Source organism: Silene latifolia, chromosome 10 (genome assembly GCF_048544455.1).
Source record: "Silene latifolia isolate original U9 population chromosome 10, ASM4854445v1, whole genome shotgun sequence".
NCBI lineage: Eukaryota > Viridiplantae > Streptophyta > Magnoliopsida > Caryophyllales > Caryophyllaceae > Silene > Silene latifolia.
The window spans coordinates 138,477,507-138,495,284 of NC_133535.1; the positions used below are offsets into that span (position 1 = coordinate 138,477,507).

Sequence of the window (17,778 nt, forward strand, 5' to 3'; positions counted from 1 at the left end):
AACACCAAAAACCACAAAGCTAGTAAATTTGCCCATAAATAGGAAGGTCCATACCAGGTGGAAGGAGTTGTTGGCCATGGTGCGTATAAGTTAATGACCATGCAGGGTTAATTAATAGACAAACCATGGAACATACTTCACCTGAAGAAGTATCACGTTTAATAACGCGTGGAGTTTAGTGTACCGAGGTAGTTTGAAAAACCTAAAAAAAACAGTAGTAGGCATACTAACAGTTCTGGGTTCCTAATATTTTTTGCATTTACATTTCTTTGTTCCTTTTAAGACTCTTTTTGCTTTAAAAACTTGCTATTTGAGCTGCGGGTTTTGTGGCTTCCTGGGTCCAAGGTTTCTCTAGAACCCCATAAGATTATACCAGGTATCCTACGTCGCTCTTTTGGTTTTCTTTTTTAATTTTCTGATTTTGGTTTTTGGATATAATTCTAAGCTCTGACCTCCCTGGCACGTTAGGGGTGGTACAAACAGGATTTACTCCTGAATGCGGGGTGACAAGGCACACGACACTCCAACATGCCCAACCTAATTCCTGGATCAGGCACCCTCATACGGCGGCTAGTGGACACGATAGGGAGCTTGGCTGTAGCTCAGAGCTCACGCAGCTACCCCGGATAACACCCCCAAGGTAGCTACCGACACCGAGTACTCGACGTAGTCAGGGCCCCAACATGCATGCAAACAGAAAAGGAGTGCAAGGATTGATCATCAACCGGCGTCTTGCTACACTCCAATGGTCCTAGAATGACGATAAACTTACCAAAGGTACACCCCTGTTGGCTTAAAATACGATGAACACACCTTGCGTAATGAACAAGGTTAAGTAGTCTGCTCCTAGAGCAAAATACAAAATGGCACACACAAGTCTAAATCTGCACCCTTGGTAGACACGACAGCCATCCAAGTATAAATCTGTCCCCTGAGTAGACACGACAACCATCTAAGTCTAAATCTGCCCTCTGGGTGGACACGATAGCTTTTTGGGTTTCAACAAACAAAAACACAGCAGTTAAGGTGCTGCTCTCTGAGCAGCTTACCACCTGACATTCAAAAGCCTAAATCTGCCATCTAGGTAGAGACGACAATGTTTAAAGTTTAATCTACCCCCAGGGCAGAATCCACAAAACAAAGTGTTTTAAAATTTTTACTAAACCTGCGCCACATAGGTCCAAGTCCCCAAAAACAGATACTAATAAAAGAAAAATAAATAGAGGCCTAGTTACAACTATCCTCTCACCTACAATCACCTCCTCCCCAACTGTCTCTGGCTTACTCTCTTTTTCAGGAATAGGGCCTGACCCAGCAGCATCCTCAGCAACAACCTCCTTATCAGCAGCTTCCTGCACGGGGACAACCTCCTCTATCGCAACATCTTCAGCCGCCACTGGAGAGTTAACTTCGCTTATCTCAGGCATCAGGAGACTAAGGTCAAGGGCAACTGGGAAAAAGGTCTTCAGCTGCCTCTCTTCCTTTTCCAGGTCTTGGATGGTAAGAGACCCCTCTATCGCTGCCTGCATTCCATTAACCTTGCCTTGCCAGGTAGCATGGGCAACAATATTGGTAGCAAGCTCCACCAAATCCTCGATCCTTGCTTTTGTTCAGGTCAAGCCATCAACAAACTCCTTGCATACCTCTTGAGTACGAGCCAGCTGTTCTGCGTCTGTAGATACCTAGTATCTGCTGAGACTCCAACAAACACCCGATGATTATCGGACTATAACATGATTTGGAATCGCGGCGTTTGATCGACAGTTTGTGTACAACTTTACGTCGGAAAACTTAAAACGATTTCGAAAATAAAGCATTTCAAAACTTTTAAAAAGTACCTGGAGTGTTTAATGCATGACGACGGAGTCGCAATGACACTAACTAGAGTCAAAACCGACACCGGACCAAAAACCGACTCAAAATTCAAATCCCGACTCCAACAACGAGTCAAAGCGAGTCAAACACAAAAAACAAACCATTAAAATGCTTCCATGTTAAGATTTCCCGGATTCATGCATGGTCAAGTACCAAACATGTGCATACAAATCCTAGGATAGAACAAATCATGATTGCATTTGTGTGAAAGCGACAAGACACCTCGAAGACGTGCTACATTGCTCGCGCCTCTTTGAGCAGCCCAGGTAGCCACGTCGCTCAAAACTCACACAACCACTCATTTTCCTATAAATACCCCTCAAATGCCCCCATTTTAGAACTTACGCGAGTGTCCGCCCCCTCTTTCTCCCTTAAAATTCTAGACTCGACTTCCTAAGTCACAATCTGACGCGTATTTACGACCTACCGATCGTAAATACAAGCCTTACACATTGTTTGGTACCGTCATCGTGCATTAAATCACTTGACCGACCATTTCGACCACTACACCATCACTAAACTTAATAAAACACTCTTTTTATTTACTAAAACGGTTTTAAACCGAGTCTATTCCGACCAAACGAGTTGATACACTTACGTCGGTTTCTCGCCATAAACCAAGCATGTAAGTATGAGGGTGTAAAAATCCTTCTTTTATCATGTCTTTACTTGCTTCATGACTATAACATGCTAAATCATGCATAACACGATCCAAATATAGGTTAGACGAGCCAAAACTGAGTTTTGACCTGAGACAGAAGCCCCTTGCTATGCACAGAGGCTCGCGCCTCAATGGGGTGTCCAAGTCAGACTCAACCGTGTTTGTTCTCGTCTTTCCTCTTTATTTTATTTTCACATTTGTAATCGGTTTTTACCATTTCAAGTATTTTCAAACCCTTTTTATTTCCTTTTTACAAGTTTTAACCATAAAACATTTTTCACCCTTGGTTCTTAATACCATGACGGTTTAATCCGTGTTTTGGTGATAATATTTGGTTAATTACATTTAAGAGGTATTTTAAAGCCTTTTATTTCATTTCTTTACATTTTTGGAGGTATTTTAAAGCCTTTCATCATTTCTTTACATTTCCGAAATAAATATATTAGTCACCATCACAAAGTCATCCTTGGTTCTACATACCATGTCGGATTTTAACCCGAGTACGATGATGAGTATCGACTAATTATATTCAAATGAACTTAAAACAATTAGTTCATAATTATTTTCAAAAGTATTCATGTCAAGCTCATAAAGTCGAACCCGACATCGAATATCATCCAAACAATGATGATTATTCAAGTCTCGTTCCTCAAATCAACACAAATACGGCCTAAACGGTCCTTTCAAACCAAAACGGGTTCAAATACCAATTTTCAATACGTTTTATAAACGTTTTTCAATGGTCAGAATGCGTCTTAAACCGTTGACTGGCCCGCGCCTAAACATGCCATTTCTTTTCCTATTTTCAAACCAGGGGAGACCCCCTTACACCGTCAACAGGCTCGCGCCTCATCTGGCCGCCTGGTGCAGGGTCTGTTCCCTTTCCAGCATTAGTCTAGGACGATCCCGACTCCGGTTAACACGGATATAGGACAGATCAGACGACTAATTTGCTCATTCAAAAAACATATTTGCAAAATGCCTTACTAAGACAAATGGATCACGTTATGCACCATAAACCTAATTTGGTAAATGGATGTTTAATTTCCGTCTTGCATGCAAATCAATCATAAATCCAACTTGACATCTTATACTTGATACTTGGATTAAATCAACCAACTTAGAAAGCTCTCACACGTTAGGTTTAAATTATTGGATGCGCATTCATGCATTTAAACCGTTTTATCAACATTTGCATTCAACCAACCAAGATCGATTGGTAGAGGCCGCTACCGTGGGCGGGATTGGGTGTCTGATTAAAGGGCTTCCCAATACATACCTTCACCTCTTACTCAGAAAGTTTGGATAGTGGACGACCTTATCCAGGGCGTACGAGAGTCATTCTAGAGATAGGATGCTAAAGAGGGACGATTCCTTATCTTTAGTACCTATGTTAAACACTTCTTTGTGCTTCATTTGACTGAGGTATAAAGTGGATTCGAACGGGTTCCAAGTATCCCACAAATGCTTGGTGGTGACTCCGAACATCTCTAATCGTTTCGAGACCCTTACCGAGACGAAACCGACCGATCTAAAACGATCCGGTCGAAAGCATTTTTACGCCGCCGAGCGTGGCTTTCAAAAGACCGTTGTATGTCCCACAGATCGGCTGGGGCGTGCAGGTGGCTACGTCCACAGATTGGCGACTCCGCTGGGGAAAACTAAGACACCTATGTCTTTGTGATCCCTAGATGGTGAGACTCGAACGAGGTCTTGGTTGGAATGCATTAATTGATATTATGGTCACGGTCGGGTTCCTTGTCCGGGCCCATAACCTAACCCTTTTCGACCAATTAGCTCGTCTCGTCGGCGTGAGTTTTCTCATCCCCGCGTTTTGAATCCCGATTAAGTCAAGCATACCATTGACGTTACACATTTCTGTTTCGTCAAAGAGCTTTCATCACTTTCGAGCACGAGGCTAAGGCACCCTCCTTACACATTTTGTTTGGATTGGTATCCCTCTCGCAAATCGGGGTTTGATTGCTTGGTGTGTAACCCACCCTTCTAAGCCAAAACCCGTGTCAGCATAATGCATAATATAATGAAACTGCGAGTGCTTATGTGCTACTTGATCATAAGTCCTTCCGTGTCATTTTCAAACTTTCAAAAACACCTTTTTGCGCCGCTATAATGGCCATTTCAAAGCTCGGTCTTTTGCCGACCGTTGCAAACCCCCTTTTTTTTTTGCAAAAAAATTATCATTTCATTCAATAATGAAAGAAATTACAAGAGAATTTTTTGCAAAGACTATCCACTATACAAGAAGCTTATAAACTAGCAACTATAAGCGAGTAATGCTTATGATGAATCCACATTAGGAGGCGTGTAGAAACTAGAAACTTAACCTTCCTAACAATTTCAGTTGCAGTAGCCTTCCTTCCTCTAAACAGACGAGTGTGGACAGCGGGGGGCCCACGGGGGCGCTTGGGAGGAAGAGAACAAGCGTTTGCATTTTTGTTGGAGTCGCCACCAATTTTTATGGGAAATTGGAACCGTTCGAATACCTCGTGCCATGTCAAGACACAAAGTAAAGACATGAACACTAAGCAATCGTTACCCTTAGCATTCTATGTCCAGAATGACTCTCGTGGATGCCAATGAACACGGATGTTCACAGAGATCTGGAGTAAGGGGTGAGGGTACGTATTAGGAAGCTCTTTTGATCGAACACCTAATCCCGCCCGCCTCGATAGCGGCCTCTACTAATGATTAGGGACATTATTTATACTCGATATATCGTCGGTTATATGCATGCAATGCAACATCCAAGTTTTAATCCTAACATGTGAAGATTAGGCTAAGTCGGTTAACACGTAATTTAGCATACAATTAACGTCGAAGTAGGATTTAGTGTTCAATTACATGTGAAAACATACAAATAATACAAGAATATGATAAAGAAAATAAAAGAAAATTACAATAATGAAAATTAAAATAATTATAATGGAATAGGCGATTTATGTCGAAAATACCTTTAAAACGGATAATTTGAGAAAAAGAATAAACAAATAAATTAACGACCAAATCAGAAGGTGATAATATGGATAATAGTTAATTATACGTAAACTATTTAAACTAGGTCAGGCAACAACGGAGTTCAGAGGCAGAATTCAACCCGGAATAGGCGCAGCAGAGCTGCGTCCCCCTTGAATAGGCGCAGCGATTCTTTGCGTCTGTTCTGACTTTGACTCCGATCTGTGTGAAGCGGAATTGCGTGTTGTTAGTACTCGTCGGTAAATTTAATGATTGATTAAATTATTTACTCAGATGAAAGTGATTAACACGTTATTTACATGTGATTGATGGTCATAAAAGCAACAAAACATGGATGAGACGAAATTAACCGAATTAATTACATGAATGAATGATTAATTAGTGACATGGGTGAATGAAATAAGCTAAACATGATGAATTAACGACAAATTAATGACGAACAATATAATAGACAGATGGAAATATATCAAAGGATCGAATTCCAGAAACCCGATATGAACGAATTGAATTTCTACAACCCGGATTGATTTTAATGACGAAAACCCGCAAATATGAATTACTTGGGATTCAAGTCGGATTTAATGATGAATTATACGTATGTGAAAATAATAATATACATGAGAATTTATTGTGCTATCGTATCAAAGAATTAACAAGAAACAAACGAAAACAAACAAAAGATTGACGAATTACAGAGGACGAAGGAAAAAGAAAGGAAGCAGGAACTGCGGCAGCCTCACGAAGAGGCGCAACAGGAACTGCGCTCCTTCGAAGAGGCGCAGCAGTTGCTGCGTCCTTTCTCGACGGTTTGTCTTCTGGAAATCCGTAAAAAGGGTTTTAAAGCATGGTTTTAGAAATCGGTTTTAATTGGTATTTTCGACGTAAACCTTACAATTGATGGTACAAAAAGGTAAAGAACAATAATAAAAGAGAGATTTACACCCTCAGACTTACATGTTTGACGAAACGAGATGCACTAAGATATCGATTAGCGATGCTCGACTCGAACTATAACGCAAATATGAAAGTGCCCTCGTAAGAGGAAAACGAATAGATTATTTAAGTTGATTGATTGTGGAGTTGGTCAAATTGGTCGGTCATGCAAACGAGGCTGGTACTCAGAAGGATCCGAGCTTACGTGGTCGAATGTTCAAGCACGTAGACGCCAAAAAGTAAGAACAAAAGTCTAGAATGCAAAGGGAGAAGAGAAGGGCGGACACTCGCGTGAGAAATATGAGGAGCGAAGGCTCCTATTTATACTAATCACGTGAAGGAATAGGTTTTTCGGAGAGTCTTTGGAAGTGAATCTCGGAAAGATATGGAAAAGATACGAAAATTACGCAGAAAAGGACCTGGGAAGAGGCGCAGCAGCCACTGCGTCTCTTGGAAGAGGCGCAGCACCTGCTGCGTCTGTTCCCAAGTGGTTTCCTCCTGCGGAAGAAAGATTTCCGTGTTTAAGTTATGGTAGGACGGAATAATTCGGTTTTCCTTAATATTTTATGTGAATATTACGGGAAATTGTTTACCAAAGAATAAAGATTGTAAAATATGGAATAGAAATATCCGGAACATTCCAGAACATCCTAATTCGGGATTTAACGGTTATCAGAAATGAAGACGGTTTTAGGCCTGGACTCCAAATGTACTCTAATTACTGTCAAAACGACCGTATCGGCACGTAGATGACAACTAAGAGGTAGACATTAATGTTTGAGCAATCACTTGACGATAAACTTACGAACTGTCACAAATCGTTCCGCATACCAAACATGCGGCCCAATCATCACCGGGTGTTTTGCGGGAGGTGCAGAAATGAGGTATCTACAGAGGCCCCACTTTGACTGAGGCTTGGACAAGGCGAAAGTCAAAGTATAGCCATCAGGTCAATCGAAGATTTCAACCTGACGACTATGGCGACGCGAGACGGCTCAAGGGGTCTGAGCCAAGGACCTGTCGTCGGGAACATTTTAGAGTATGTCGACTATCGGGGAGGGTCGTTTAAAGTCCATTAGACTACGTAAGGAGGCTTGCCAGCCATAAGAAGAAATCATACCTGAGACTTCTTTCTCGAGATGCTTCCGGAGGTGTAGGAGCTAAGGGCTAAGACCTAAAAGGTAACTAAGGTTTGGAGATTGCGAGAAGTAGGACACAGGCGGGAACTGCTGAGAGAAAACTGCTTGGGTAGTCTTCGAGAAAAAAAACGTAAGTAGCAGGACACAGGCGGGAACTGCTGGGAGAAAACTGCTTGGGTAGTCTTCGAGAAAAAAATCGTAAGTAGCAGGACACAGGCGGGAACTGCTGGGAGAAAACTGCTTGGGTAGTCTTCGAGAAAAAATGTAAGTAGCAGGACACAGGCGGGAAGTGCTGGGAGAAATCTGCTTGGGTTCAGCTTCAAACAAACTTCGGAAGAAATAGGGATTGATATTGATCTCCATGTCTCGAGAGGGAAAGTCGATCCGCTTACTCTCGTTGGGGAAGTATAACGAAGGCGTGTCGAAACACATGTGAAGGAATAAATGCTCGTTGCGGCAAGCAAGGTCTTGGAAGCGATAAATAACGTGTAATAGTCTGCTGCGGGCTTAGAAATGCGGGTCGGAACGAAAGATAATTGTCAAATGGACCAAAAGGATAAAATAGCATCGGGGAAGAGGCGCACCAAAGATGGGCCCACAAATAACGAACTCATAACGAATTTTTGAAAACTCGTAAGGAGGGAATACCAGGAAGAGGCGTAGCAAGAGCTGCGTCTCTTGGAAGAGGCGCAGCGCCTGCTGCGTCTATTCCCCAACGCATTTTTTCTGCGTAAATATGCGATAAACAGAGGGGTTGTGTTCATTTGTTTCGAAACATAAATCCTCTCTTTCTCTCTCAAATCTTACCCATTTACGCCAAGGTTTGATCCAAAAGCTTGCGTTAATCATGACTAATCGAGGTATGTGTCTTATTCTTGCATTAATCTTCCGTATTTGCTCAATTTTGGATCGAAAAAATTAGGGTTTATGACCCAATTTGATCGAAAATTTGGGGCTTTTCCCCCAAATGCATTTGCCTTGTGAAATTGGTATTAGAAACGGGTAATTGGTAATATAAGGAACATAACCATGTATTTGTCTCGAATTTTTGTTGAGTTTTGAGCCTTTGAGTGAATTTGAGATGGTTTCACAGCTAAACCGTAAATTGCTTCGAAAATAGCCTTAGGATTGCCCATTTGCGATGAAACTTGATATTTGGGATCCTTGGACGATGGGTAAACTTCCTACCATCTCGGAATTTTGGTTCGTGACAACTTTTTTAGGACACTTTTCTAGGGCATAATCGCTGTTATAACGAAATGCTGCCGAAATTTCGACTTGAACCCAAGACTAGGCTTCAAATTAGGCTTGACTTGACCCAAGTTACCACATGAGTGATCGAGTTTGTGAGAATATGGCCAAAGATGGCGAGAAAAGAGCGATTTAAGGGCTTCCGAAGGCTCGAAAGTCCCTTAACTAAGGCTCGTCGTCACGTGACGCGGCTTAAATTTGCTTTAATATTGCAGGTGATGAGGCTTCTACTTCTGGGAGAGCTCCCATGGAGATAGATGTTGCTACTGTTGAGGAGGCTGTAGAGCAGGCCTTGTTGGGGCTGGTGTCCTTTACAGTTAGTGCAAGGACTTACAAATCTCTAAAAGGATCAAAGGGCATACTTTTGGTATTATTATCAGTTGATCCACGTTTATCAATAACGGTTGGCTTGCTAGATAAGTTTGACGTTATTGTCATACAGATGGCGGTGATCAACTGGTTCCTAAAAGTCACACCTATAGGATACGTTTGAGAGATGTGACAGTATGAAAATACAGTCATGTTGATGCCTAATATGACTAACCAGTTAGTCAGAGTTATTGACTAGTAATTAGTCAAACGCGATGTTGAGATAATTATTTAATACGGATTAAATAATCATGGCGAAAATGAATTAAGCGGTTAATTTGAAAATTGAATATAAGCAATTATATTTAATTAATGTATATTGAATCAATCAATTATACAATATTGTCTTTGTCGGACACGTATTAATATATCGACTGAGTCGTGTTACTAGTTGATATTTTAAACCGATAACCGATGACGATTTATAATTGAAAACCCGTCGTATACATTTTAGCGAGACGAGTCGGACCATGAGTTAAAATGAGGAGAAAGTGGAAAGCCCACTCACTCCCCATGAAACCCACGGACCGAGTGAACAAAAGGGAGGGCATCTCTCTTTTGCAGGAGATCATCTCATTTTTACAGAAACTAGGGTTTTGGAGATTATTCCTCTGAAACCTAGATCTCACATCAGAAAACCTCACAAAATTCTCTCAATATTGCAAGGCAATTAGAGAATTCTTTCTAGCACAAGGGGCATAGTCTCAGACGGTCTTGGGTGCAACGATTAGGAGGAAATCTACTTTGATTTCTGTTCATTACGCCGCATTTCAAAGGACCCGAGGTTGATTCTTGTTCCTTATCGTTTCTCTATTGTATTTATATTTTATGACGATAATCGCATGTTAAATTTACGTTATAGTCCTAAATTTAAAGGGTCTTATACGGATATTACCCTACAAGTGGTATCAGAGCGAGGCCACGTAAATTTTCTTTGTGATTTTTCATAAATCGATTTGAAACGATTTTGTTTTTGTCTTAAAACCGTGCGGCATCAGCCATACTCTCACGGCAGAAATTTTTTGATTCTACTTTGTTGCAATTTTGAAACCGTGACATGTTTTACACGGATGTTTTATCTTGTTTTCGTTTTGTTCTTTTGCATATTGTTATTTTATACGGAGATTATAGCAATATGTTAAGTTTTGTCAATTGTAGAATTGATTTTATACGAATTAGATCAAATTTGCAATGGTTTTGTTTCGACAAATCTGTTTTCACGAGGGTTTAAAGTTTCAGCATGTTTTCCTCTCGATCGAGCCATTTCCTTGTCGATCGAGAGATTTTCAGTGATGTTTTCATTCGATCGAGCACATGCTTTACTCGATCGACCTGCTTTAAAACCCCACTGTTCGATCGAGTAGTCCTCGTACTCGATCGATCAGCGATCTTTGCGATAAAGTCCTCGATCGACCACCAGTTTTGTCGATCGAGTTCTTTCTGTTTGGCATATCTCTCGATCGACTAGCGATTCATCGATCGAGCCCTTTTGTTCCTCGATTGAGCACTTTTGTCCCTGGATCGAGGGATTTTGTTTTGGCAGCTTTGAATTTTACTCTTTTTGTTTTAAATTCTCTTTTGGCCATAAATTGTACATCATACGGATGTTGTACACTCGCTTGATAGTGAAACGGTTCACTCACGTACCTTATAGTTATTTTAAAGTGTATTTAAAGTAACGGATTGTAATGGATTAAAATTGAATTGATAGAAGCAGTTTTGTCATACAATTTTAATCAATAAAAGGTGGTTTGGATAAATTTAACATAATTACGGAATTATGTCACGAATAAATTTGTTTTAGTTGATGCATTTTGTTTATCGTTTTTGTTGAATGCCTTGAATGCCTTTTTTTTTACGTATTTATTCATTTTTACAAACAGTTGTAACTTAGTGTGGCCTTAGTAGAACGTGTTACCGTAATGATGGAACACGGTCTTGGTTGTATTTTGAGATCTCGTATCTCCGTTTTGGATTTTTCACTTGTAATTACAGTTTTTGTATTTAGAATGTAAATAGGTTTATATTTGTAAATTTTAAATTGTAATTTTTGAGAAGACCAAAGATGGAGAACCGGATGCTCACTCTGCGCATGGACAAAGATGGAACATCAAGACAAGCTTTTCGGGTCCAACGGTGGATTCCAAAGTTGTATTATGTTCTTTTTACTAGGATAGGCCACACTAGGAATTTTTATTTACGTATTGCATATATTTTTTTTTTTTGATGCTTTCATCGTAACGATAGCTTGCATCATTTTCCGCCTAAAACCAAACCACCTATTTATTGCATGAAAACTGACTCATATAAAGGTCATGCGTTAGTATTCTATGACATTCATATGTCACACGATTTTAAGCCATCACCTAAATTAATTCATTCACGTAATGCTAGTTTTTCGTTCACTTAAAATGAATTAAAATTAAGTTGATGGGATCTTCCTCGTATAAACCAAAATTGAGAATGGTCTTTATAGGTCAAACTCCAATGAGTCCCTTCTTCGTCGGTAGGCATAATATGACCCCTTCTATGTCGGGTAAGTTGGAACCGATTGACCTATTTTATCTCAACACTATGGTCACTCGTACGATCTTGTGATTATGGTGGACTATAGATAGGATTTACGGAAATCTATCGACCAAGAGTTCTTACGGAAGAATTAGCTAAACAGTTGGCTTATCAATTTACGGAAATTGAGTCTTGGGATCACTTGTATCATTCTTGAGGGAGATCAATTATGCAAGTGCGAGAGTCTACACGTTAAAATGAATTTTTAAATAGACTTAAATCACCTCGATGAGTTGCTTATTTCGTTTTTGGTTTTCTTCCCTTTTCATTGTAGAACACGATCATTTAAACTCGCTAAAACAATATGGCTGGTCACTTGAACGACCCAATGCCAAGTGCCACATTGGACCGTGAGTCCTGGCTTCGGATCTTCATGAATCGGATGAATCAGTCTACTCGATCAAGAATGATGGATCAAACTTCGCGGACGGGAGGCGGCATTACGGAATCTTTGCCGCTGCGACGGAAGCTCAAATATCTAATAGAGCCCATCCCGCCAAACCCAGGTCCCACGGCTAGAGCTAATGAGATCGCCAAGTTTAACGATTTCTGTATGGAAGCGGGTGCGATTAAAAACGTACTCATTTTTGCAATGGAACCCAATTTGCAGAAACGCTTCATAGCCCATGGTGCAAACAAGATTTTCACCACGCTAACTAAGGAATTCTCGAAAGCACCGAGAATCGTGACCTATGAGCATACCACTCGCTTCTTTGATGCGAGACTCCGAAAGGGCCAACCGTTAGCCCACACATTCTCGGATGATTGAGAATGTCGAGAAGCCGGAGACGCTTGATTGTAAAATCAGCGAGAACATTGTGATTGACCGCATGCTTCATTCACTCCACGATGGTTTTACGCTCTTTAGAGCGAATTACTATATGAATGATTTGAAGAAAAGTCCCCATGAACTCGCACTCCCTTCTCGTACGCAGGCATCGAGAAGGACATGAAGTTCAGTGGGAGCATGAAACAGGATGTTCTCGTTGTGTCAAACAAGGGCAAGGGTAAGGGCAAAGCTAAGGCGGACCTAGCGAGTGAGTAAGGCGAAGTTTAAGAAGTCGGGTTCAGGTAAGAGTGGGCCTGGTGAGTCGAGCAACTCATCAGGCGCGACAAAGAGCAAGGATGGTAACATGGAGTGTCACCATTGCCACAAGACTGGGCATTGGAGGCGTACATGTCCCGTATACCATGAGGACATAAAGGCAGGTCGCGTTAAACCTGTTGGTATGTCTTCTTCTTCTACTTTTATTCATATGATTGAGATTAACCACGCAAGTTACGGAACTTGGGTACTAGATACTGGTCGTGGTTCTCATCTGTGTAATCATGTGCAGGGGCTCCGAAACATCGAACCCCTCGTAAAGGGTGAGGTGGACCTGCGTGTCGGGAATGGAGCACGAGTGGCTGCCGTCTCGAGGGGAACATATGTGATCCAGCTCCCTAGAGGATTTGAGTTATTTTTGTATAACTGCTATTATGTACCCAGTCTTTCGAAAAACATTATTTCAGTTTCTGCACTTGACAAACATGGATTTTCATTTGTAATAGAGAATAATTCTTGCATTTTCTCATTACACAATATGATTTATGGCAAGGCAGTCTCCATGAATGGAATTTATGTTTTAGATCAGACCACCGAAATATTACACGTAATGAATAAAAAGTTAAAGGTTGGTGACAAAGATCAAACGTATCTATGGCACAGCCGTATGGGACACATTAATGAGAAACGCGTAAAACAGCTCATCAAAAATGGAGCTATCTCGGCCTTTGATTTTCAATCATTTGGCACGTGTGAATCATGTCTCATCGGTAAGATGACTCGTATTTCCTTCAAAGGTGTTGGAATGCGCGCTGCTGACCTATTAGGACTCATACATACGGATGTATGTGGGCCTATGTCAATCACCGCACGAGAAGGCTATAGGTATTTCATCACTTTCACGGACGATTTAAGTAGATATGGCTATGTCTACTTAATGAAGCACAAAAGTGAATCCTTTGAGAAATTCAAAGAATACCAGAATAGGGTACAGAACCTACTGGGTAGAAAGATTAAAATATTACGTTCAGATCGTGGTGGCGAGTATCTTTCTCACGAGTTTGATCTACACCTTAAGGACTGTGGGATTGCCCTACAGTTAACTCCACCTGGAACACCTCAATTGAATGGTGTGTCCGAACGGAGAAATCGAACACTTCTTTATATGGTTCGATCCATGATGAGTCACACGGTATCACCTGATTCATTATGGGGTTATGCTCTTACATCACTGCTCTAATACTTAACCGAAGTCCGTCTAAAGCTGTTGACAAGACTCCATATGAACTATGGAAGGGAACGATCCCTAACTTATCCTTTATACGGGTTTGGGGCTGCGAGGCTTATGTCAAGTGGAGACACGAGGATAAGCTCGGCCCGCGATCGGTCAAGACATACTTTATAGGTTATCCTAAAGGAACACTTGGTCATTACTTCTATTCGCCAACCGAACAACGTGTTTTTGTTGCGGCTAGTGCGACATTCTTAGAGAAGGAATTTCTCGAGAATGCAAAGAGTGATAGAACCTTCGACCTGTCGGAGATTCCAGAACCAAATACCGAGCAACCATTGGAGGAACCAGTTCCTTCAATCCCGGCTGCGGTTAATATTCCTGAGGAACCTAGGAGGTCGGGAAGAGTCTATATTCCTCCGGACAGATACATTGGTATGGTCGAGGAACATGACATAGATGACATTCTACTCTTAACGAGTAGTGAACCCGCAACCTATAAAGGTGCCATGACCAGTTCTAACTCAAAGCTATGGCTTGAGGCCATGCAATCCGAGATGGACTCCATGTATGAGAACAACGTATGGGATCTTGTTGACTTACCTGCTAAGGTTTGTCCCCTTCAATGCAAATGGCTTTACAAGATAAAGCATTCTGTGGAAGGTCAACAAGATATCTATAAAGCACGACTAGTTGCTAAAGGTTTCACCCAAGTGCCAGGTTTGCACTACGATGAAATTTTTGCACCCGTAGTCATGCTGCGTTCCATTCGGATTATCTTAGCGATCGCCGCTTTTCATGACTATGAAATTTGGCAAATGGACGTGAAAACCGCCTTCTTAAATGGCTTTTTGGAGGAAGAGTTGTACATAGTGCAGCCCGAAGGTTTCATCGATCCACAACATCCTAAGAAAGTGTGCAAGCTTAAGCGTTCCATTTATGCACTTAAGCAAGCATCTCGGAGTTGGAATCATCGCTTCGACCAAGTGATAAAAGAAAATGGATTCATTCGATCAGTCGAGGAACTATGTCTTTATATCAAGTCGAGTGGGAGCAAGATTGTCTTCCTAATATTGTATGTTGACGACATACTCCTGATTGGGAATGACATACCTCTCTTAACTTCGGTGAAAGTATGGTTGAAAAACCATTTCCAGATGAAAGATCTGGGTGAGGCACAAAGAATTTTGGGCATCCGTATCTATCGAGATAGATCACGTCGGATGTTATCTCTCAGTCAGGAGTCTCACATAGACAAAGTCCTAGAGAGATTCAGCATGACTAACTCCAAAAAGGGGTTTCTTCCCATGGCTCCAGGGGTGCATTTGAGCAAGTCTCAGGCACAAGAGACACCGGAAGAGAAAGCGCGCATGACACGGATTCCTTATGCTTCGGCTATAGGATCAATCATGTATGCCATGATATGCACACGTCCAGACGTGGCATATGCATTGAGTATGACAAGTCGATTCCAACAGCATCCAGGTGATTCACATTGGATGGCTGTCAAGAACATTCTTAAGTACCTACGGAGGACTAAAGATTGGGCATTGACTTATGGAGGCGAACAAAAGCTATGCGCAAGAATCGGGTTTCGCAGATGCTAGTTTCAAACGGATCGAGATGACTCGAAATCTCGATCTGGATTCGTTTTTACTCTTAATGGCGCTGCAGATCACCGAGTGTTCCAAACAAAGTGTTACAAAGAGATTTCTACGATCGAGTCCGAGTACTATGTCGCGTCTAGACATGTACAACGGAAAGCTCATCTAATCCGAGATTACGTGGAGCAAAAGGAAGTAGTGATAGAAAAGATTGCTACACATGATAATATAGCAGATCCTCTCACTAAACCATTACGACAAGATAAGCATGAAGGGCATGTTAATTCCATGGGAATTAAACGTGTTCCTGAGTTGTGGTACTCTTTTATGGATTAGATTCATCTTCTTGTGTACTCTATACGACATCATCGTTTTGATATTTATATATTTTGTTTTTCATGTGGAATTGTACGACAATTTTGAACACTACAAAGTGAACTGAACAAACATTATATTTTTTTTAGTCCTTAATTGCCCACATGAGCTGATAACTCTGGCAATTATTTTGTGACGTTGGTTGATGGTGGGTTCAACAAGCCATAAGTCAACCGGTTGACTGACCAATCACAGAGGCGAGTTATACGGATATCTCATAGGACACAATTGTGACATCGACGTGGAGTCCTAAATGTTTTATAACATTCGGTGCCAGGTCGTGGATAGGACCTCCATGGTGATCCTAAGAGTCGATTCTTTTGACTATCGACTGTCTCTTGAGACTACGGCAGATTTTGGGTGACTTTGGTTTCTTTTTCACGGTCATCCGTAACAGGGGGCCAAGTAGATTTTTTCTGGGTCATTTTATGCTGTGCTTAGATCGGAAGGAGTCGAGTTGAAGGAAATATTCAGCCTTTATCAGGTACTCGATATTTCTCGGGGCCACTCGAGGAGTCAGAATCGAAATGCATGGCCATGCTCGAATACGGATTCGTTTTATCAGTTAAGTTACTCTCTAGTCGGGGAAACCACTCTTGATCCAGATCGATTGTAAAATACGACCTTTGCGGATCCGGATCTGCAAATTGTTTTACATTGAGTGGGAGAAATTTTAAATGAATATGAGAATCGGTTATCGCACATACACTTGTACGGACAAGTGGGAGTTTGTTGGAGCTGTGTCCTCCAGTTAGTGCGGATAACGTCATTGCACATACACTTGTACGGACAAGTGGGAGCTTGTTGGGGTTGGTGTCCTTAACAATTAGTGCAAGGACTTACAAATCTCTAAAAGGATCAAAGGGCATACTTTTGGTATTATTATCAGTTGATCCACGTTTATCAATAACGGTTGGCTTGCTAGATAAGTTTGACGTTATTGTCATACAGATGGCGGTGATCAACTGGTCCCTAAAAGTCACACCTATAGGATACGTTTGAGAGATGTGACAGTATGAAAATACAGTCATGTTGATACCTAATATGACTAACCAGTTAGTCAGAGTTATTGACTAGTAATTAGTCAAACGCGATGTTGAGATAATTATTTAATACGGATTAAATAATCATGGCGAAAACGAATTAAGCGGTTAATTTGAAAATTGAATATAAGCAATTATATTTAATTAATGTATATTGAATCAATCAATTATACAATATTGTCTTTGTCGGACACGTATTAATATATCGACTGAGTCGTGTTACTAGTTGATATTTTAAACCGATAACCGATGACGATTTATAATTGAAAACCCGTCGTATACATTTTAGCGAGATTTAGTCGGACCATGAGTTAAAATGAGGAGAAAGTGGAAAGCCCACTCACTCCCCATGAAACCCACGGACCGAGTGAACAAAAGGGAGGGCATCTCTCTTTTGCAGGAGATCATCTCATTTTTACAGAAACTAGGGTTTTGGAGATTATTCCTCTGAAACCTAGATCTCACATCAGAAAACCTCACAAAATTCTCTCAATATTGCAAGGCAATTAGAGAATTCTTTCTAGCACAAGGGGCATAGTCTCAGACGGTCTTGGGTGCAACGATTAGGAGGAAATCTACTTTGATTTCTGTTCATTACGCCGCATTTCAAAGGACCCGAGGTTGATTCTTGTTCCTTATCGTTTCTCTATTGTATTTATATTTTATGACGATAATCGCATGTTAAATTTA

At 41.1% G+C, this 17,778-nt stretch overlaps 1 protein-coding gene across 1 annotated transcript in view; it reads right to left on the reverse strand.

The window, feature by feature from the left end:
* Window positions 1–878: 878 nt before the first annotated feature.
* Window positions 879–17,778, reverse strand: part of LOC141608342 (uncharacterized) — a 60,938-nt gene continuing 44,038 nt past the window's right edge. Inside the window, exons 3-4 of the mRNA XM_074427705.1 lie at window positions 1,260–1,599; window positions 879–1,052 (exon numbers count right to left, since the gene is read on the reverse strand). Of these exons, the coding sequence (XP_074283806.1) occupies window positions 879–1,052; window positions 1,260–1,599 (514 nt within the window). The remainder of the gene's footprint in view (window positions 1,053–1,259; window positions 1,600–17,778) is intronic.